The sequence below is a fragment of the Octodon degus genome, unplaced genomic scaffold (genome assembly GCF_000260255.1).
Source record: "Octodon degus isolate 3935 unplaced genomic scaffold, OctDeg1.0 scaffold00004, whole genome shotgun sequence".
NCBI classification, from domain to species: domain Eukaryota; kingdom Metazoa; phylum Chordata; class Mammalia; order Rodentia; family Octodontidae; genus Octodon; species Octodon degus.
In genome coordinates, this window is record NW_004524580.1 from 7,283,619 (window position 1) to 7,304,094 (window position 20,476).

Genomic DNA, 20,476 nt, shown 5'->3' on the forward strand with positions numbered 1-20,476 from the left:
CTGGGGGATTGAACCACGGTCCCTGTGCTTTGTTTAGCTTAGCTTGTTCTAAGTAGGTGCTTTAGACCACTGAGCCATCTCACCAGCCCCCATATTCTTAATAGTAAAAAGGAAATTAATACTTATATAGCATTATAAAACAATTTTGAAAAGTGAAAATTTGTGCAGCCTATGATTAATGTACTCAATTTCTAAGTTCATAAGATTCTCTCACATATTATACAAGGAAGCATGATTGCTGCATTATTTAAAACAACAAAAAGATGAGAATAAGGAAAATGTTAACCAGAAGGAAAATGGATATATTTTTTTTAATGTTATTAAATAGTTAATGGGATCAAAATGTAGACAAAGCTATAGATTTATGGACATATCTAAAAAAAAGATGCATAAAACTAGTGTATGAAAGTAAATACCAACCAGTATTACAGTAGTTATGTATTACTTATGAGTATACATATAAGATTAGAAACATGGACTAGGTTACAGAAAAAAATCATGATAATAATTGCCTTTAGGAAAGAAGGAGAGAGAGCAGATTAAGGTTCTGGGTAAAGAAGACAAAATTAATATTTTCTTATTTTATTCACTCAGTTTTTGGTACTAAGGGTTGAACCCAGGGCTATTGCAAAAGAAAACTTTGAAGTATGATTAAATGTTAACAGCAATTAAGTTTCAATGCTTAGTAGCTAAAAATGAATGCTTATTCTGCTTTCCTCTATCTATCTATCTATCTATCTATCTATCTATCTATCTATCTATCTATCTATCTATCCATCTATCCATCCATCTCAAAGCAAAGCAAAGCAAAGCAAATTCCCTGACACATTCACAAGAAAGTATCTTTTTGTTTTGTTTTGTTTTGTTTTGTTTTGTTTTGTTTTGAGTGCAGAGGACAGAACCTAGGGCTTCTAGCTTGCTAGGCAAGGGTTCTACTGTTGAGCTAAATTCCTAGCTCCCCAAGAAAGTATCTTGATCAATCCCCAGTTTACCATTTTTTACAGAAAGTTTAAGATCCTGCTGGAATAACCTTGCTTGGGCTTTGGTTTCAGAAAACAACAGGAGCATTTCTGAATTGCTAGGGACCTACTCATACCCATCTGTATAATCTTAAGAAAGTCTAAAAGCCTCAGCACCTTCTCTAAATCTAAAATATAGAGCAAAAACACAGGGATGAAGAAGTGCTTCTCGATAATTAAAGAACTACAAACTCACACTTAATAGTAACAGACACTTAGTATCTGTAAGTGTCTGATATTCTCTGAAACGTAATTACTGGTTTGGCAGGTAACTGAATAACAAATATATTTGAAAAGCTTAAAAATTAAGTTTGCTCATATTTTTACTTCATATTGCAACAAAATTCAGTGAAAATCCACTTATTCTTCAAATTTTACCTGTTTCAGCTTCTGATTCTGAGTCATCCTCCTCATCTTCTTCACTGGAACAGCTGGATTCATCTTTCTTCCCTTCTTCTTCTTCATCAACCTTTTCTTGTTCCAGAGATTCAATACGCGATGCATTTTTCTCTGGCTCAATAATCAATGTTTCTTTGCTGTGAAAGGAAAACAGCTTTCAAATGATTATAAACATAAAAGCTTAAAATACATTGGATTTCCCCCCAGATCTATAATAACCATTCCTGTGGTCATTAAAACAATGCATTTATAATTTAAGCCTGCTTTTTATATTTTACTTACTTTTTTTTATTGTCCATATTCGCTGTTGATTCAATTAATGGAGACTTCTTATCTCGTTTTTCACTGTGGAGCTTTATACAAAATTATGCAAAGAAAAATAAGAATACCATTGAGATATTATGTGTGAAACACAGAGTTTAAAATAACAAAGCAGTGTTTCAAATGTTAAGCAAAAACAAAAAAACCCAGCATTTTACTTAAAAGTCTAGTTTCCCAGTAATACAACTCCTTGCTTACGTATGGTCTGCTATTAGACATCTGAGATTATACAGTCTACAGTTCTGAAATAAACTGTGTCCAGGAATTACAAGAATGTGTTATTGTTGAGAACATACAGATTATTTAAGGATTTATTTTGTGAAAGAAAGGAAATAGAAAGAGAGATAAACAATCTAAGACTATCACCATCATCTCTTTCATGATTATTTAGTGATTGATAAAACTAAATTAAAATTAAAAAAGCACATTATCATAAGAACAGTTTTTAAACTGAGGTTCAAAGCTATGAGAAAAATTCACTTCTAAAGATAATTTTTAGGTAGTCATTAAACATACCAGATTTTGTTTTTTTTGCAACTCTTCTAGATATCCTAAAATGTCTTCATCTGCTACATCAAAGGCTGTTTGGCCCTAGGCAGGAAACAAGGGAAGTGAGAGTCAAACAGTCAAGTTACAGTATGTCTTCAGTAATTCTGTGCCTTCAGTAATTTCTGCACAGAAAGAAGTTAGTGATCTTTTTTTTATAGTTACATGAGATAACACACATAACTCAAAAGAAATACATAAGAAACCCATGAGAAGAAATTACTGTGGTATCTCCCATGTATAACAGCTTAATATATAATTCATATACCATAATATCATCCAATTAAAGCATATGATTCAATACTATTTTAAGTATACTCACAAATTATAGAACCAGCCTCATAATCAATTTTATGGCACCCCCCCCTCCAAGACAAAAACATGCTTTCTCTCTCATTTTCCCGTTACCCTCAGCTCATGGTAACCAATAATCTGCTCTGTGGATTATGCTTATGCTAGAAATCACGAATCAATGGAATCGTGTGTATATGGTCCTTTCTGATAGACTTCATTCATTTTGCATATTTTCACGGGTGATTCATGTTATGGTATGTATCACTATTTCACTCGTTTTAACTGACAAATAAGATTCCAGTGCATGCTGTACGAGTTTTGTTAGTATAATCATCAGATGAATATCTGCTTTTCGTCTATACTGTAATAAGTAATGCTGCTATCAACACTGATGTACAAGGTTTTGGTGGACATTTTCATTTTCGTAGCTATATTGCTGGGAGTAGAATCACTGGGTCATACTGCTTACTAAAGTTATAACCTTTTAAGGCCCTCTTTTGATACCTTCCTAAAACTTCATTCTTGGTAGACCAACATAGTAAAAATATATTTCTAAACTGCTGTTACGCAGTTCAGTCAGCCACAAGTATTGTTTTATTTCAAAATTTAGTCCACATGAGTATTTGTCACACAATGTGTATTCACTGTGGAAAAGAAAACTTCAAATATGTTTTTTTTAAATGTATTTAGTCTATAGGGTCTCATAGACAGATCGGACTCATAGTGATCCTCCTGTTTTCAGCCTCTCACATGCCACCACACTAGACGGCCCTCGAAGAGCTACTGGCTTTCTTGGCTAGAAAAGTTCAGCAGGAATTAAGAGGTAATTTCTTCTTCCCCACCCACATTAAGATGAAAAGCTTCACACTTAATAAGTTCTTCCCATCTAGTTGTGAAAATTAAAAACAAACAATTCTTCAAGAAAAAACTGTTACGAAATGGCTCAGAGATTTAAGACTCCTTTTGAACTAGCAATGTTAATTCTACTTCTGCCATATGACATTCTTTTTTTAATCAGCTCAAATGTTACAAGTGCTACACTCATACTGTACATGGCAGTCAAGATCATATCATCACACGAAATAACCCACTGACAATAACCCTTCCCTCACTTTCTCTCCAACCTGGACCTTTACACCAAACCTCTCCAGACCTTTAGGTCTCGGGCCTGAACTTGAGTACTTCCTGCCCCAGCCTCCTGGAGTACTGGGATTACAGACATGTGCTACTAGGCCCAGCTTCACTGACTTCCTTTTCAATATTATTTTACATGCTTCTCAATCATTAAGAATGAGATAGAATGAGATAGCACCTTGAAAAACATTTTTAATTGTAATTAAATTTCTGTAGTAGTTAAATGCAATCAATGAAATTATTTTAATAATCAGGGAATTTTCCTGTTTAAGAAATCAGGCTTTCAGATTAACCTTTCTTTTCATTTTTTTCCCTTCATGAATAAGTTTACTTTGTAAACAGCAGCACAGAGAATACAAACTACAGTAAAATGTAGGCTATAATATATAATTTTGAAAAAGCATAGCTACTTTAATAACTTAACCACACTCTTTAAATAATCTATACTACAATTACAAACAATTGTGAAATGGTAAGCATTACTTGTTAACTACTACAAGGTTACTACACCTCATTAAAGGATTATAAATGCAGTGAGATATGTCCAAAGCAATCAAGAAACAACCGAGGACACAATTCTAAGGTGAAAAAAAGTAAGAACTCTATTAAGAGAACTATCTTAAATGAAAAACTCAAGCAAAACAGGCTGCTTAAAAAACAAAACAAAACAAAAAAACAGTTCAGTATACCTTCAGTATACCAGGGCAGTCATTGTTGAAGTCTAACTTCATAATCTCTTTGCTTTTCTTTACTCAGTTACTATAAATGGATTGCTTTTGTAGATGTATCTTTCTTCATCTTCACAACCACCAGTAAAGTAGTTGAGATGTAAGTTATTACAATTTCCATTGTACAGGTGAGGAAACCCAACTTTTAAGTGTTGGATATTTGCCCAAGTCAGGAAGGTAATGAAGGCAAAGTCTCTACCATTTTAGTTATCTCATTTTATCTTTACAGTAAATAAATTTAAGTTCACACTGAATTAGGGTTAAAAAAACCCTTGTGCTTGTTGTTAGTAGCAGGAAGATCTTCGTGATTCATTTGCAACTTTACAATGAGTTACCAAGCTAGAAACTTGTCTGCTGGTTATTGTATGAACACTTTAAAAGAAATTGCAACTAAAAAGGCAGCCCAGTTTTAAGACAGGAAAACAACTGCTTTAGTAATAAGAAAGCAAAAGCATCTTTATATCTAAAATCAGTATCACATAGTTTACAGTAGTTAAAATGATAGTAAATGTTTTACAGCTGAAATAAGTTAAATAAGTAAGATCAAAATGTCTAAATAATCACTTTTGGAACATTTTCCTATTTGTAACATAGAAAGAATTTCAGGTTTTCTACAGGATTTACTGTAGTTTCTATATTACATATGATTTTCCAAAATTCAAGCCTATTACTGATGAACTTGTCTGATAGTGTAAGTGTATCTGACTATTTTAAAAATAAATTTCTGAAAGCTTTTTCTGCTACAAGTACCACTGAAGGTGTAACAGGACAAGACAAATTTATATAGCCAGGCTTAAGACAAAGTGATTGCCCTGTAGCCAGTGAAAACAGAAGCTACCCTAATGTACAAAGGCAAAGTTATTTGTCAAAATTTTAAAAATTAAGAGAAACTAAAAAATCTATCACAATTTTTTAAGAAAAAAGATAAACCCTTTATTTGGATGCATTTAATGAACAAAGGCTTTTTAATAAAGTGTTTTTAAGGTATTGATTTTGGGCCCAGGGATATAGCTCAGCAGCACAGTGCCTGCTTGGTAAGCATGAGGTACTGAGTTTAATTCCTGATCCCCCACAACAGGATCTCACTATGCAGTTTGGGCTGGCCTTTTGTAGCCCCTAGGCTGGTCTCGAATTCTCAGCAATCTTCCTGTGTCAACCTCGCAGGTACTAGGATTACACCTGTGTACCACCACACCTAGTTCTGGGACAGAATGGAGCTGCCCTGGGATGGCATGGCCTCGGATCCAGTATAAATTTAAAATCATATTTTTATGAAAATGAGCATCTGAAAAAGAAGTAAGACTAAGAGAAAGGAGCAGAGGAACTTAGCAGAGTCCTTATTTATTTATTTATTTATTTATTTTTTGTGGGACTGGATATTTAATTCAGGGCCTTGCGCTTGCCAGGCAAGTACTTATTCTACTAAGCCATCTCCCCAGCACTGTCCTTTTTTAAAACAAAAACCTCCCAATAATCCTGAATAGGAAAAATGCTTTACAATTTCATATCACTGCTGAAAGGGTAACATTAGATAATAAACATGAAAACAAAGACTAATACAAAACTCTAGGGAACTATGAAGCATAATTATTTCAATATTATATAAAATTCAACTGAAAGTGCTCGAGAAGCAGAGGCAGGCAAATCACAGATTCAAGCACAGCATAGGCAGTTTAGTGAGAGCTTGTCTTAAAATATATAAAAAAGGTCAGAAATGTAGTTGAAACCTGGAGTGTGTGTGTATATATATATATATTCCCCCCATCTTCCTGGTACCAGGGTTTGAACTCAGGACCTTGGGCTTGACAAACAGACAGTTATGCCACTGAACTATCTCCCCAGCCAAGACAAACCTGGTATATATAGACAAAAGGATTGATTATAAAACAAAATTTTATTTATATTCTTTCAGTGTATAACTACGATGAACTATATTTAAGAATTAGATATTTTTCTCATACCTTCTATATGTTACATATGTTTCACTAGATTACTAGTTCAGGCAAGGAAATATTCACGTTTATTTATATATTTATTTTTATTTTCTTGTGGAACTGGGGATTAAACTCAGGCCCTTGTGCTTGCCAAGGAAGCGCTTATTCCACTGAGCCATCTCCCTGGCCCCTTATTAACATGTTTAAACTAGGAGTAATATAGCCTTTTTGGAAAGCAATTTCAATTAATAAACATCAGGGGCCGGCGAGATGGCTCAGTGGAATAAGTGCTTCCCTGGCAAGCGCAAGGGCCTGAGTTCAATCCCTGGTTCTGGGGGAAAAAAAAAATCAATTAATAAATATCACTTTTCTGCTCTTATGTGGAACCAATGAAGTACTAGTAAATGAATCAGTTATTAGCACTGCCTGTGAGAAGAGGCATAGCTCTTTGAGTTACTGGGTAAGAAACTGGAATGCAGGCTAGAGTTCAGGATAATAAGGATCCAGTAATTTCTTCAGAAAAATCCTAATTGCAGAGAGAATTTTTACTTGAAAATAGAGGAAATCTATTGAATCATAAGGTTAAAGTTACCTGGTATTCTACTCAAAAATACTATCAACATTTGTCTTCTAATGGTAATCATAACACAGAACACTACTATAATCAAATGCAAGAGAAAGCAAGTTAAAGTTTTCACTAAAAATTCATACTGAAAACTTGTATTTACATGAAAGTATAGAGCTCTACATTTGGATGAATCATTTTCAAACATTTTGACTTTCCTAAAGATTTTCATTACTCACTATAATTTCTACTTGTGTACTTACGTAAAATACATTTTAAAATCAGTTACTAAAATATACAGAGTTCAGAGAGCCTCTGTATCTCTCTATGTCACACTTAGGACTACTCTAGCCTCTATTACCAACTATTTATATGTGGGTAATCTTAGGCATATGATGTATCTTTGTTTTCTTTATTTTGCAGGTCCCCATTAGAAACTGCAGTTAACAGCTCTCATATTAATGCACACAACAGAATTAAATGGCCCTGTTTTAAATAAAGAATATTTTATGAATCTCTGCTAGGAATTTACTGTATTACCCTATGAAAGTCAATGTATGTGACACATTCTTTGGAAGCTAATGGGTAACTAGAGAACATGTTTTGAGCTTACTACTGTTGGAAGCAGATATAGCAAGTTTACTACTTATTTACTAACATGGAGTGGAAGTGGTTGGCACTAACACAGTGATGGTATCTGAAAGGTAGCAGAAGAGAATAACCTACTATGACAATTAGTAACTTCAATCTTTTCATGATTTTTTTGAAAAGCACTGGCCAGGCATTTGCGCCTTCCTTTTACTTGTGTGGTATGAAGTAAACTACCAAAAACTTTATGGTTTTCACCATATTCATTTCACTATCAATGTTACTTAACCACTGTAAGGATGCAAATATGGTATCAGCTAAAGACAACCTGAAAAACCTTCTACGTACACTGTAACTCATAGTGATGACAGAAAATATATAGAAATGCACAATTTGTCTTAAATTATGAACCCTAAAGATAGTATCAATGCAATATTCAAATATGCTCTGTATGTATGATTACTAAAAGAATACTTCTTTCTTTGCAGAACAAGCCCAGAACCACTCAACTGGATGAAAAAGTCTTCATTAATAAATCAATTGATAGACAAAATGCTTTATAGATAAAAAATGCATGTGTTTAATTGATATTCTTATACTTTGACACAAATTTTATTTCTACATTTTAAATATATTTTAAAAGGCCTACCACTTTGTTGACCATCTCCATATCACACAGATTGTCCACTAAAATTCGGCACGCTTCTTCTTTACCCCAATGAGCTGCAGCATGAAGAGGTGTCCAGCCATCATAATCTTTAATATTAACATCATAGCCTGCCTGTATCAAAAGCCTGAAGAAATTATAATGAATTAGATAATCATTAAGGTCTAGAAATTAACAAACACAATTAACAGCTTTCTACCATGCAGTTTACCTGAAATTTGCAAAATAGTTATTTTCAGAGTTCCCTTTAACTAGGGCAAATAGTATTTTTTAGGAAAACACAACAAGAGAATCTTGAATCATTGTAACAGCAATGCAATTTTAATTAATTGATCTGACTACCACTGACTACCAAATACACTTTGTATTAACTTTTGTTAGTATCACTTGCAAGTGAAAATTTCAAAGAAAAAACCATAATTTTTTAATGCAAGATCAAAAATTGATAAATCAAATTGTACATAAAATTGATGTACTTTATTTAGGAACTACCTTCAGGCATCCATGTGATATGTTATATCAAGCTAAATGGGTTCTAAAAAATATACCAGAATCAAACTTGCAACATTCTGTTGCCTTCTAGTTGAAGAGTTGGATTATGAAAGCTTTCATAAACCATGAAGATCTTCTGTGAGAAATTTCCAAAGAAGAACAAGAAGGTGACTCTTAGGAATAAAATAAAGCAAAATACATATTCCAATAGATTCAGTTTATTTTTCTGTAGAAAAAGCAGATACTTCAATCACCAGCAAGCTAGCTAACAGTAATAAATTTTAATACAATGCAGAGTGGCATAAATGTTAGTATGTTCTTCTAATTGCGGAATGCCATTAACTTTAATTTTATTTAGAAATTATGCTCAAAGAGAGCAAGGAATAGGTCTCTAAGTTGCATAAAGCACAGCTCCACACACAGGCGAATGCTAAATACTTTACAATTTATAAAATCTAACACATTTTTACCTTACTTTCCAAGAAGTTGAGCTTGAGAAGGGGCTTCTTTTTACCTACAGAAAGTGGTAGTGATAGCTAATATATAATCTCCTCTATATTTATTTTATTTTTTTCCTCTATATTTATTTTTCAGAAGTGATATCCTACTTCCGAACAACATCTGAAACAGCTGCCTCCAATCCTGGCTCTATAAGAAAACGATCTGAAGAACTTGATGAGGAAGAAAAAAGTAATTCTCCAGGTGCACCCCAGTGCTATTAGTTGGCATGTTGGAATCCTGCTAATCTGTGTTTTGATTAAAGGCCCGTTATGATTATTGTACTACTGGCTTACACGCATCAGCACAGCAATATTTAAAAGCCACAATGTAAAGAAAAGGTTCACAGATGAAAAGTCCAGAGATTAAATAAATACTATTATTATTGTACATATTACCATAAATTGTATTGACAGAGGTAGAAATACTGGAATATAAGATAATAGAAATGTATCCCATTAACAATGTGAACTATAATAATGTTAAATGTATAAGCAACATAAAACTGTAAGAAATTCAGAGCTTGTGTGAGGAACAAGAGGGAACTAAGAAAGTAGATTACTGTTCAACAAACATGATTCTCTCATTCCCCTTCCAGGAGAAATCCTATGTTGCTGAATGAGAAAAGATAGAAAAACGAGAAACTTGGGGTTAAATGACCCATTTGATTATTTTTACTGATGAAGGGGAACAAGGAAAGCACTGATAGTAGAAGTGCAAATGTATTACAAGCGAAATAAAAAGTGGAGATCTTGCTGAGGGCTGGCCTTATTCCTTCAAATTTATATAAAAAAAGTTATACATTGAATAATTTTTTAAGCCCCACCAGTACATTCTTGAGAACCAAAGAAAACAAATGACAGAACTTGTATTCAAGGAACTTCTAATGGAGGATAAAAATCAAGAAAAACAACAACCAACCTTCAAGGACAGTTCTGTGATGGAGATGGAATGAAGTGTAGAACTGAAAATCATTAAATTCAAAGGGATTCTCTATTTTTATGGGGGTGGAGGTTACATTTGATAGACTCCTTCCTCAGCTACATATTTATATAAGAACCATCTACACACATACACCTGTGTTTGTATGTGCAAAAGCTTTAAAGGTACGTCAGTCTCTCCCTGTAAAACATTGGTCAACTAGTTTCTCCTCTTTCTGCATAACATTATTATTAATTTTGAGTATCTTCTTATTGAAAGATTTCATGTGCAAATACAGCTTTTAAATTTGGAAACAAAGACCAATAATATATGTTCATATTCTTCATTGTGACATTTCATAATATGCCCCAGTGTACTTTCTGTAACAATGTTAAGGGAGTTTCACATTCATGTTTTAATTATTGCAGAATATTCCAGGAAAAAGATGTACAATGCTTTATTAAACCACTCTCCCTCTATACGTAATTCTATTAGCAAATTCATTTCTTCCTGTTTGGGTAAGAATATCTGTAAAAAGTCATAGAGGTATAACTGCTGTATTACTTTGACAGAATCTGTTCAATTATCACTTGTATTTCCACCAATATCGTAAGAGCTCTTTTCTCCCACACTCTTCTGATACAGTAGGCCAAATGTTTGATGTTTGCAATATGATTTCAAAACACCAACTTACTGTATCTATTTTTATGCTTAATTATGAATGGTGTTGAATTTTTTCCATATTTATAACACATTTGAACTTTGTGAAATGATCAAGTTTAATTTGCCTCTGAGTTAAATAAAGATGATAAGGTATCGAGACAAAAATAACAGTAGGCTCAGTATTAAGACATAATGAGAGAAATTTAAGCAGATACAGTGGCTGAAGTGCAATAGTGGTAGCTTAGCTCAGAACAACAGATAATGCCTAGATGATAAAAGGTCTCACTACTAAGTGGTGAAGTTTAACATTTATCCTTGTTCCTACTGAGAATCTTACTAAAGGATTTTAAGAGCCTTGATAACCTAATGACAGAGCTCATTTAGAAACAGAAAAAACAAACTCACTTCATAACACAATCTTTATCCATATACATGTTGACAAAAACAATTTTTAAGAAACAATTCTTCTATTATATGAATACTCTGATTTTTAAAAAACTGCTGTTAGCAATTCATCCTACTCATTTCCTGGCTGCTTACTAACAGTTTTAAGAAATTTTAGATTAAAAAGAAAGAGATGGGGAAAAAGAAAACTGATTGAAAAGCAATGTTCTCTTCTAGGAGAAAGCTTATGTTTCATATGAATGAGAAAAATAAGAAACTTGGGAACAGGTGACCCATTTTACTGTTTTTACTGATGAGAGGAATAAGGAAGGTACTGATAGTATAAGTACAAATGTATTACAAGCAATATAAAGAGTGCAGATCTTGCTAAGGGCTGGCTTTATTCCTTGTTTTTTTTAAAAAATCATTCATTCATTTGGCACAGGGTCTCGCTACACAGCTCAGACTCGTAGTGTTCCTCCTGTCTCAGCCTCCCCAGGGCTGGGATCACAGGTATGTACCACCAGGCCCAGTTTCGGTGGCTTGTGGGGCTTACATGACATGCTATCAAAGTCAGGTCCTTGCAACTGCCAGGCAGGTACTTAGACCGCTGAGCTATCTCCCTCGTCCCTTATTCTTTTCAAATATGTATTAAATAAAAGTTATGCACTGAATACATTTTTAAATATAGTTGGCAAGGACCAGCCTGATAGCTCAGCAGACTAAAGCACCTGCTTAGGCAGAACACAGTGGCTGGGGTTCGATCCCATTGTGCCATGCGGCCCCGCCTGCAGGGTGTGCTGAGACGGCGATTGAGACTGGGTGTGGTGGCGTGCACCTGTAATCCTAGCACTTGTTAGGCTGCAAACAGGAGAATCACTACGATTTTTATCTATGTAGCGAGACTCTGTAGACTCTGTCCTAAATACAGAAATAAATAAATAAATAAATAAATAAATAAATAAATAAATAAAGTCGGCAAGTCTTTGGCATTGCATAGGTAAAAGGAGTGTGTGTGCGCACACACTCTCTCTCCCCCGTTCACATTGTGATATAAAGTGACTTTATTCCAAGCAAGTGGGTGACCAATACATAGCTCCATATAGTCATATTTAACATTATGCCATTAGCACTCAGAGCTCTAGTGCCTTTGTAGTACAAAGAAAATTTTGTTTTAAATAAATTACATGAAAATAATTATTCAATAGATAGTAAGCTCTCAGTCTGATGTTTACATAATATTGCTATTAGTCTTAGGAACCAGTTTGTCCATTTGGGAACCTCAAAATGACTAACAATCTGTCCACAAGGCAACATAATAGTTGCCTAACATTTACATTCAACTTAAGAGAAAGCTGCAACTGGAAAAAGAACAAGAGTAGAACAGTCAAAATTTGCGTGAAAGAACCTGAGAAACAAAAAGCAACCACATTCAAGGTAGTTCTTTCTTTCTTTTTTTTGGTGGGACCGGGGATTGAACTATTCTATTGAGCTATCTCCCCAGCCCCTTCCTCCCTTCCTTTCTTATTTATTTATTTTTCTTTTTTTGGTGGAACTGGAGATTGAACTCAGGCCCTTGCACTTGCCAGGCAAGCACTTATTCTACTGAGCTATCTCCCCGGTCTCCCATTCTTTCTGAAAATAGTCATTAAATTACTCCTTTAATAAGCTGTTTCAAAATAATGTTTGCAGAATTAAAAACAAAACTTACTTTAAAACTTCTGTATAGCCTTTAGCAGCTGCAACATGAAGTGCTGTTCCTCCAGATTTTGCATGCCGGACATCATTTATATGGCCACTATTCAACCACTGTCTTGCATCTCTAAGCATTATCCGTTCTTCTTCCTTTCGGGCTGCTTCTATATCAACCCCTGATAAAATAAAAATTATTATTTTTTTTTCCTAATAGAAAATATTCTATTCCTATGCTGAGAAATAAAAGTATACAAAATGTGTCAAGCTAAAAATGTAAAAGTGTGCCTGCCTGGCAAGCATGAGGTGGTGAGTTTGATTCCCAGTACCAAGAAAGCAAAAACAAAACAAAGAAAAAGCAAAGTCATTTTTTAAAAAAAATCAAAAACAGGCTGTTTATAACATCTACACTGGATAAATACAGGAATGTGGGAATACTATGAATAGCTATTAGCTTTTTCTATTGATTAGCTTTTGTCTCACATTATTAATGGGTTTTAAAAAACACGAATGTTTTCTAAAGTATAACATCTGTTATCGTTTAGATGAAGAATGACCTTAAAACCATCACACACGTAGAGGCAGATAGGGCTTTTGGAGGTGGCTGGATTTACCAGCACTGCTTGTATCAGGGAATTCATTCACTGGTGAGGGTCACGAGGACATGCCCTGGAAAGGCACATCTCACTCTCTAGCTTCTCCCTGCTCCCTCTGCCTCCTGGCTGCCATGCTGTCGGTGCCTTGGTGCCAGCTGGCCATCAACTTTAACTGTGAGCCAAAGTAAACCTCTCCTTTAAGTTATGGTTGCTGAGGATTTTATCTCTGTGACAAGAAATGTGACTAAGGCTGCATCCTTGGGGAGAAAAGGTTTCTTTAGAACAATTACAGTTCTAAAGAAGTAATCCTAAAACAGATTATCTTCTGTTTTAACAAGTTTTCTGAACTCTAGCCTGCTAAAGACATATGTAAATACAGATGTTTACTAACATTTAAATTTGGAGGACTTGATTTCATCTAAAATTTATCCAATCTAAAATCCCTTCCCTTTTTTCCACACAATTGTCTTCATATCATTGGGATTTTTCATGTAACAAGTTATAGAGATGTCCATTCATTTATAAACACTGTGCTAGGTTGAAGTGAAAAGTGGGAAGAATACAAAAATTAATAGGACACTAGTTCCTACCTTCAAAGAGTCTGTATCTTGAGAAAAAAAAAATTACTAAAAACAATTCTAAAACTCATGAAAAATTCTGTAATGTTTTCTGATCTTAAGAAATAACATAATGTAATACATTTACAATCTTTAATTTATATTTAAGGAGCATAGACCACTAACTAACTCTGAGTTATTTAAAGGTAATGATATTGTCTTTTAAGCTTGCAACCCCACTATCTGGCAAAACTCTTGAAATAAAGACTTTGTAAATTTTTACTAAGTGAATAATGAAAACAATCAACACATTTTTAACTCATTATTTCTCACAGTCCATATGCATGCATCCAATTATAAGTTCAAGATCTTTCCCCCATCCCTCCTACCCATCTATCCATTCACCCAGTATGTACTGAGGGAGTGCCCACTATGTGCTGGCTACAGTACTTCATTAAGTGCTTGAATACAGAAGTGAACATATTATATGGCAGAACATGATTAGTCTGTGAAGATAAAGAGAAAAATGGTAATGAGAGGGGATTTTATGTAGACTGATGAAAAGAGTCTCTTTGATTAAATGACATTACAGCAAAAAATGAAGTAAATAATCACATTATTATTGGAAAGAACATTTCAAACAGAAGGAAGTACTAATAGGCTCTGAGGTGAAAGCCTGCATGGAATGTTCTTTATAAAAGCAGGTTGAGGTGTATATATAATAGTGAAGATAACAATAAACAGAGAAGGATCTTGAGTTAAGAAGAACACTAAGATTTCAAATTAAAATATCAAATTAGAGACCATTACAATAATATAAGCAAAAGATGAAGGTAACTAGAGGTTCAAAGTGGTAGCAATGATGGTAATGAAGTAATTCAATTCTGAATTCTTTAACGTACTGTTAACAGAATATGTATTACTTTGGATATAGATATTAGTACAGACAAGGGCAAAACTGAGAAGTGAAAAATCAGGTTTCTAGGCTGAGCAACTGAAAAAATTAAAATTGTAAATCTCATAAACGTTGTTTGATGTCCCAGACATTTAATTAGAATCAAGTAGTCAGATGGCTGTATGAGCCAGAATAGAAAAAAGTAAAAGAAATAAAATAATACATATGGCCACGTCAAGCTAAATGGTACAATCTTAACCAATTTTTCCTAACTAATCTTTATGTCTATTTTGTACTGTTTGCACTAGATACTATAACATACCCCTGAACCTGGGAGTCATCAGAATCCTACCCTTTACCTTATCTTTACTTTCTAATCAATTACGAGATTTCAAGCTGTCTTCTCTCACTCTATAACTGTAGTTCACACCTTACACTTCACACTTTAACTATTGCCAAAGCCCCTTAACTCATTCAGCCTCAATTGTTGCCAATTAATTCCTCCACTACTGCCAGACTAAAAAACAAAACAAACAACAACAACCACCCGAAAAAGACCCTAACAACAAACCAAAAACACCCAATTGATGATCACCTCTACACATATAAAATTCATCAACGGTGCTCACCTACTATGAGACAATGCTCAAGCTCTTCGTGTAACAAAGTCTTCGATGACCTGGTCTACAAGTATTTTTCTAACTGCAACTCTAGTCTTTGTCTTCTACCATCATTCAGTGATCTATTATTTCCACATAAGGTGCCAAGACACCAAGCTCTGTGCTGTTGTGCAAGCTACCATATTATCCTCTATCTGAACTGTATCCTTATTTACCTTGCCTTAGTCCATTATCATTCAATCTCTAGTACTGCAAAAATAAAACTAACGACACAATAAAAACACAAGTACCACTTTATATTTCTACTATCTTCACCATCGTAAACAATCATACTTACTTTTGCTATTGCTTCCTCTGAACTTGAAATTTAAAGACAAATCTACTGCTTTTCTACTTTTGTTACCTTTACCTAATTACAAAGAAATTACTCCCTTTTATTTCCAAGTAATGCTTATATTGTATCGGATTTATATATAAAAACAAGACTCAAACTTAAAAGTATTTCTGAAGGGAAACTTCTAAATTTAAGAAAAGTTAGAAAAGAAAATCCTTTTCTTATTCTTAAAAAATAAAACCCTGACAAATATACAGATCTTGCTAATTCATCAAAAATTCAATAACATAAACACTCCACAATCTTACAGTACTATACATTAGGAGACTTGGTTCCTAATTTCAGTGCCCTGCCTAGTTAATTATGTTCAAAAGATCCAGGTTAAAAACTGGATAATGAATATGCACAGGTTAAATCTGAACCTCCTTACTAGATGTGTTATTTGGGCAGGGCATTTAACTTATGTTATGCTTCAGTTTCTTCATTTGTAAGATGGGAGTGATGATAATAGCTATCCCACAAAGTGAGAAAAGAAGCAGAATCAGTTTTAGCCTGGTAATAATAGTTAATACCTTAGTGCTTACTGCATATCTAAGCATTTGATATACACAAATATTCCTCATTTAATGACTGTTTGGACCTACAGGTCATCTTTTTTTCTAGATAGTTCTGTACATTTTGTTTATAGAACCTTGATGGCTTTTTTGTGTATACTACACCTTATTTATACAGTGCTATAGCTTTTGCTGATTAACACAGCCCTGCAGTTTTATGCTGTCATATGATACAGTACTGCATGTAACAGTTATGCAAATAAAATCAAGTCTGAGTTTCCTCTGAGCATTTCTTTGCTCTGAAACTATACAAACTGTACATAATTCCTCAGTGTCAAATTCATTTAAGCATCTACTCATAGAACTCTGTCATTAAACAAGGAATATCTGTATTAATTTTTCAGAACAACTCCAGTGCATATATGGAGAAAACATGGACCCTCTGTTTCTTACACACTTTGGCCAAACCTTTAAAATAACCTATATGCCAACATTTCTTCACCTCTTACCTACTACCATTCAGGTTCAAGTTGATTTTATCTTGACTAGATTATTAGAATTATTTAATTATTTTAGTTTATTTCTGATTTTGGCTTCCTTACAATCTACACCCGACACAATGCCCAGTGGCCCTTTCTAAAAGTCACTCACTCATGTTACTCCTCTGCCTCAGTCCTTCCAATGGCTTCCTACTCCACTCAAATGAGCAAAAGCTCCTTTCTTCCCAATGGCTCCTAAGGCTTTTCAATGTATGGCCTTATACTTTATCTCTGTCCTCATCTCCAAGCAGGGTCTTCCTTTGCACTGCCCGCTCTAGTCATCCAGGCCCACCTGCAGCTTCTCTAAAATATAACAGGTAGTTTCTCATCCTTGCTGCTTTCTTTTTGCTCTTTCCACAGATTAATAGAACTTATTATCTCATTCAGATCTATCTTGATGCTGGCTCATCAGGGAGGCCTTCCTAACCATTGTATTTAAATCTGCAATGTGTAACAACCACTGTGTCTACTTTCTCTCTCCACTGTCTGTATATTACTCTAAAACATTTCCACATAATTTTAAGCCCAAACTTGTTTATGATATAGTCTTCATGTTTTTAAAATGTTAGAGTTGAGAATCATTGAAGAGTCACTGTACAAGTTATTGATAATTTTTTTCTTTCAAATTATTACCCTTCAATGTTCACAAATACTTTTATAGGAAAACCAAAATATTATATTCTTTCTAAGGCAATTTTTACTAATTTTGCCTTTGAAGTTGCTTTGTATCTTACCTTGGCGGTTAACCTCATTTTGAAGTAGCTCTTCCATTGCCTCCTCCTCTGCAATGTCTAAAGGTGTGTCTCCTTCACTGTTGACAGCTCCTACATGTGCTCCCTGACCAATCAAAAACCTGTAATATCAAAAGCAAGTTAGTTATGCAAAGACGTTATATACTTTCACCAAAACTTTCACTATCTGCAAATACACTGATTTCTTAATTGAACTCCACACTTCTAGTCTCATCTTAATCTGTGGTCCATAGATAGATTTCAGAAAAGTCATAAAAGATTCCATTTAAGCTGAGTGCAGTGGCATACACACCTGCAATCTCAGCACTCTAGGAGGTGGAGACAGCAGGATCATAAATTGGAAGCCAAGTGTAGGAAACTTAGCAAGACCTATCTAAAAAAATGACAAAGGATGAGCTCAACATTCAATCCTCAGCACTTCAAAGGCAAAGCAAAACAAAAAAGAACAAAGCAAAGAAAAACTAGATATATATCATAAATACTGTTTTCCTAATATTCTGTTAGCTGAATTCCAATATAATTGGCTTTCAAGTTAAACTTGGATGGCAAAGTACAATTACATTTTATTTACTGAGTTAATTTTACTTTATCTTATCTTACACAGGACCTTGCACTTGCCAGGCAGGTGCTGTACCAATGAACTATGTCCCCTGCCCCAAATACAGTTCTATAAAAGAATGTAAAGGGATTCCTCAAACCTGCCAATGGATCCAGACACAAAAAGGTTAGTAATCTCTTTCCTTGTGTCAACTGCACATTCCCAAGAGTCACTTATTTATCGACAATGCCAATGTCAATTCCCAAATTAAGAATATATTTAACAGCATTACTATGCAAGAAAAAATAGGGATGGCCCTCAGTGATGTAGGCTAGCTTTGCCTTCTTATTTAACCTCATTCTTTTGGTATCACGTTTTTGGCTCCAATAAATGCGCAACTACTTGTAGTTCTAGATAAAACCAGTTTTGCTAGCCTATATTTTCCTTTTCCATATATAAAGAAATGGGCCTCTGAGCTGGGGTGATAGCTTGGCGGCATAAGGGCCTGCCTGGCAAGTGCAAGGTCCCAAGTTTGATCCTTGGTACTACATGCTGTGCTGGCCCCAAAACCGGGTGTGGTGGTGCACGCCGCTGGGGAGGCTGAGACACGAGGATCACTATAAGTCCAAACTACGTAGCCAGACCCTGTATCCCCCCCCAAAAGAAGGGCCCCCCCAACATATTTCTCATCAATTTAACTCATTTGTAATTTTATTTTTTTCCATAATTTTCATTTGTAATTTTATAGGCTATATAATAAAACATCTGCAAAGGTGGGGTCCAGAACTCATTTATGCCTCCATCTCTATGATCAGATTCTCTCTCCAGACAAGACAGCTATCAACACTAGGAAAAATCTTTCCATTATTTTTGCTATGAATTTATAGCATACAACCAGAGTCACTTTTATAATACAAAAAAGAATGGGATTATGCCTCTCTTTCCTTCTCTTCCCCTCTCCTCCCCACTCCCTCTCTCGGCCGTATTGGGCCATTAAGCCCAGGGTCTTCACATGGAGCTATATCACAAGTCACTGTTTAATTTTTATTTTTAAGATGGTCTAACGACATCATGAATTACCCAGGCAGGGCAATACACTTAATGCTGTTGCTTCAACCTCCAAGAGTGCTGAGATCACAGGCATGTACCACCACTCCTGACTGGATCAGTGTCATTTGATACTATCCTCTTAATAGCCACACTCTTCAACACACACTTGGCATCATCATTCTTTAAAAAGTCCCTAACACAGGGGAGATAACACGCTTTGTCACTGCTTTCAATACTATTTCCCACTAATGCATGAGGCTAAAGTATTTAAATATATTTGCATTTGTATTTCTTTTGTGAACTGCTCATTTATATATTTTGCCTGGATTTCTAAGTGTGTTAAGTAAAACAATAGTCAGTGTCTAGTACACCACATGCCAAGAATACAACAGTAAGTGAAAAAATTGTTCCCCTAAAAGATCCTAGTAAGAGTTAATTATACAAATAAATATAAAGCTGGGTTGAGTCCTATGACAGAAAATTATGTGGCATCTACAAGTAATTATAAATTGAGCATGTTTTACTTCATGTCCTTAGATTTCAGATTTTTTAAAAATTTGGAATGGTGGCATATATAGGACATTACAAGATATCACAGGAATGGAACACAAGACTAAATATAAAGCTCACTTATGTTGCAGGCCTTTATATAGATACCTTATAATCACAGTCTGAAGGTATACACATTTGTAGTGTGCCTGTGTTTTGACTGTGGCCTATCACATAAGGTCAGGTGTGGAATTTTCAACTTGTAACAGCACGTTAGAGCTCAAAAAGTTTCAGACTTTGGATTTTTTGATTTTCAGATTAGAAATGCTAATTAGCAATGGGAGAAAGTGATTAAGTGAAGTGAAGAAAGGACTGTCTGATATACAGTGACAGTATGTCCTGGTTAAGAGACAACAAAAAGCACCAAAGCCCTGTCCTGTGACATGAAGTATGGACAGCGAGGGGACCCAGTATGTTTGGGGAGAGTAAATAAAATAATATATGTATCTTTATTGGTTATCTATAAGAAGTAGATTAGGAAAGATCTGTACCAGTTGAGTACTGGTGGGGGCAGACTGTACTTTTCTATAATTCAGTTTATTTTGTAAATGTGTATAGCACACAAAAATAGTGAACATACTACTGTTAGCCCAACATTTTCACAACAAATATGAAATTGTGCTGTCAGTCACAATAATAAATTGTGT

The 20,476-nt window shown here is 34.5% G+C and overlaps 1 protein-coding gene across 8 annotated transcripts in view; it reads right to left on the reverse strand.

Moving 5' to 3' along the window:
• Ppp1r12a (protein phosphatase 1 regulatory subunit 12A) overlaps positions 1-20,476 on the reverse strand; it is a 150,140-nt gene that overhangs the window by 54,043 nt on the left and 75,621 nt on the right. For all 8 annotated transcript variants that reach the window (XM_023716171.1, XM_023716169.1, XM_023716164.1 and 5 more), the window contains exons 3-8: positions 17,675-17,793; positions 12,865-13,024; positions 8,178-8,322; positions 2,256-2,330; positions 1,701-1,771; positions 1,398-1,555 (exon numbers count right to left, since the gene is read on the reverse strand). In XM_023716171.1, coding sequence (XP_023571939.1) covers positions 1,398-1,555; positions 1,701-1,771; positions 2,256-2,330; positions 8,178-8,322; positions 12,865-13,024; positions 17,675-17,793 — 728 coding nt within the window. The remainder of the gene's footprint in view (positions 1-1,397; positions 1,556-1,700; positions 1,772-2,255; positions 2,331-8,177; positions 8,323-12,864; positions 13,025-17,674; positions 17,794-20,476) is intronic.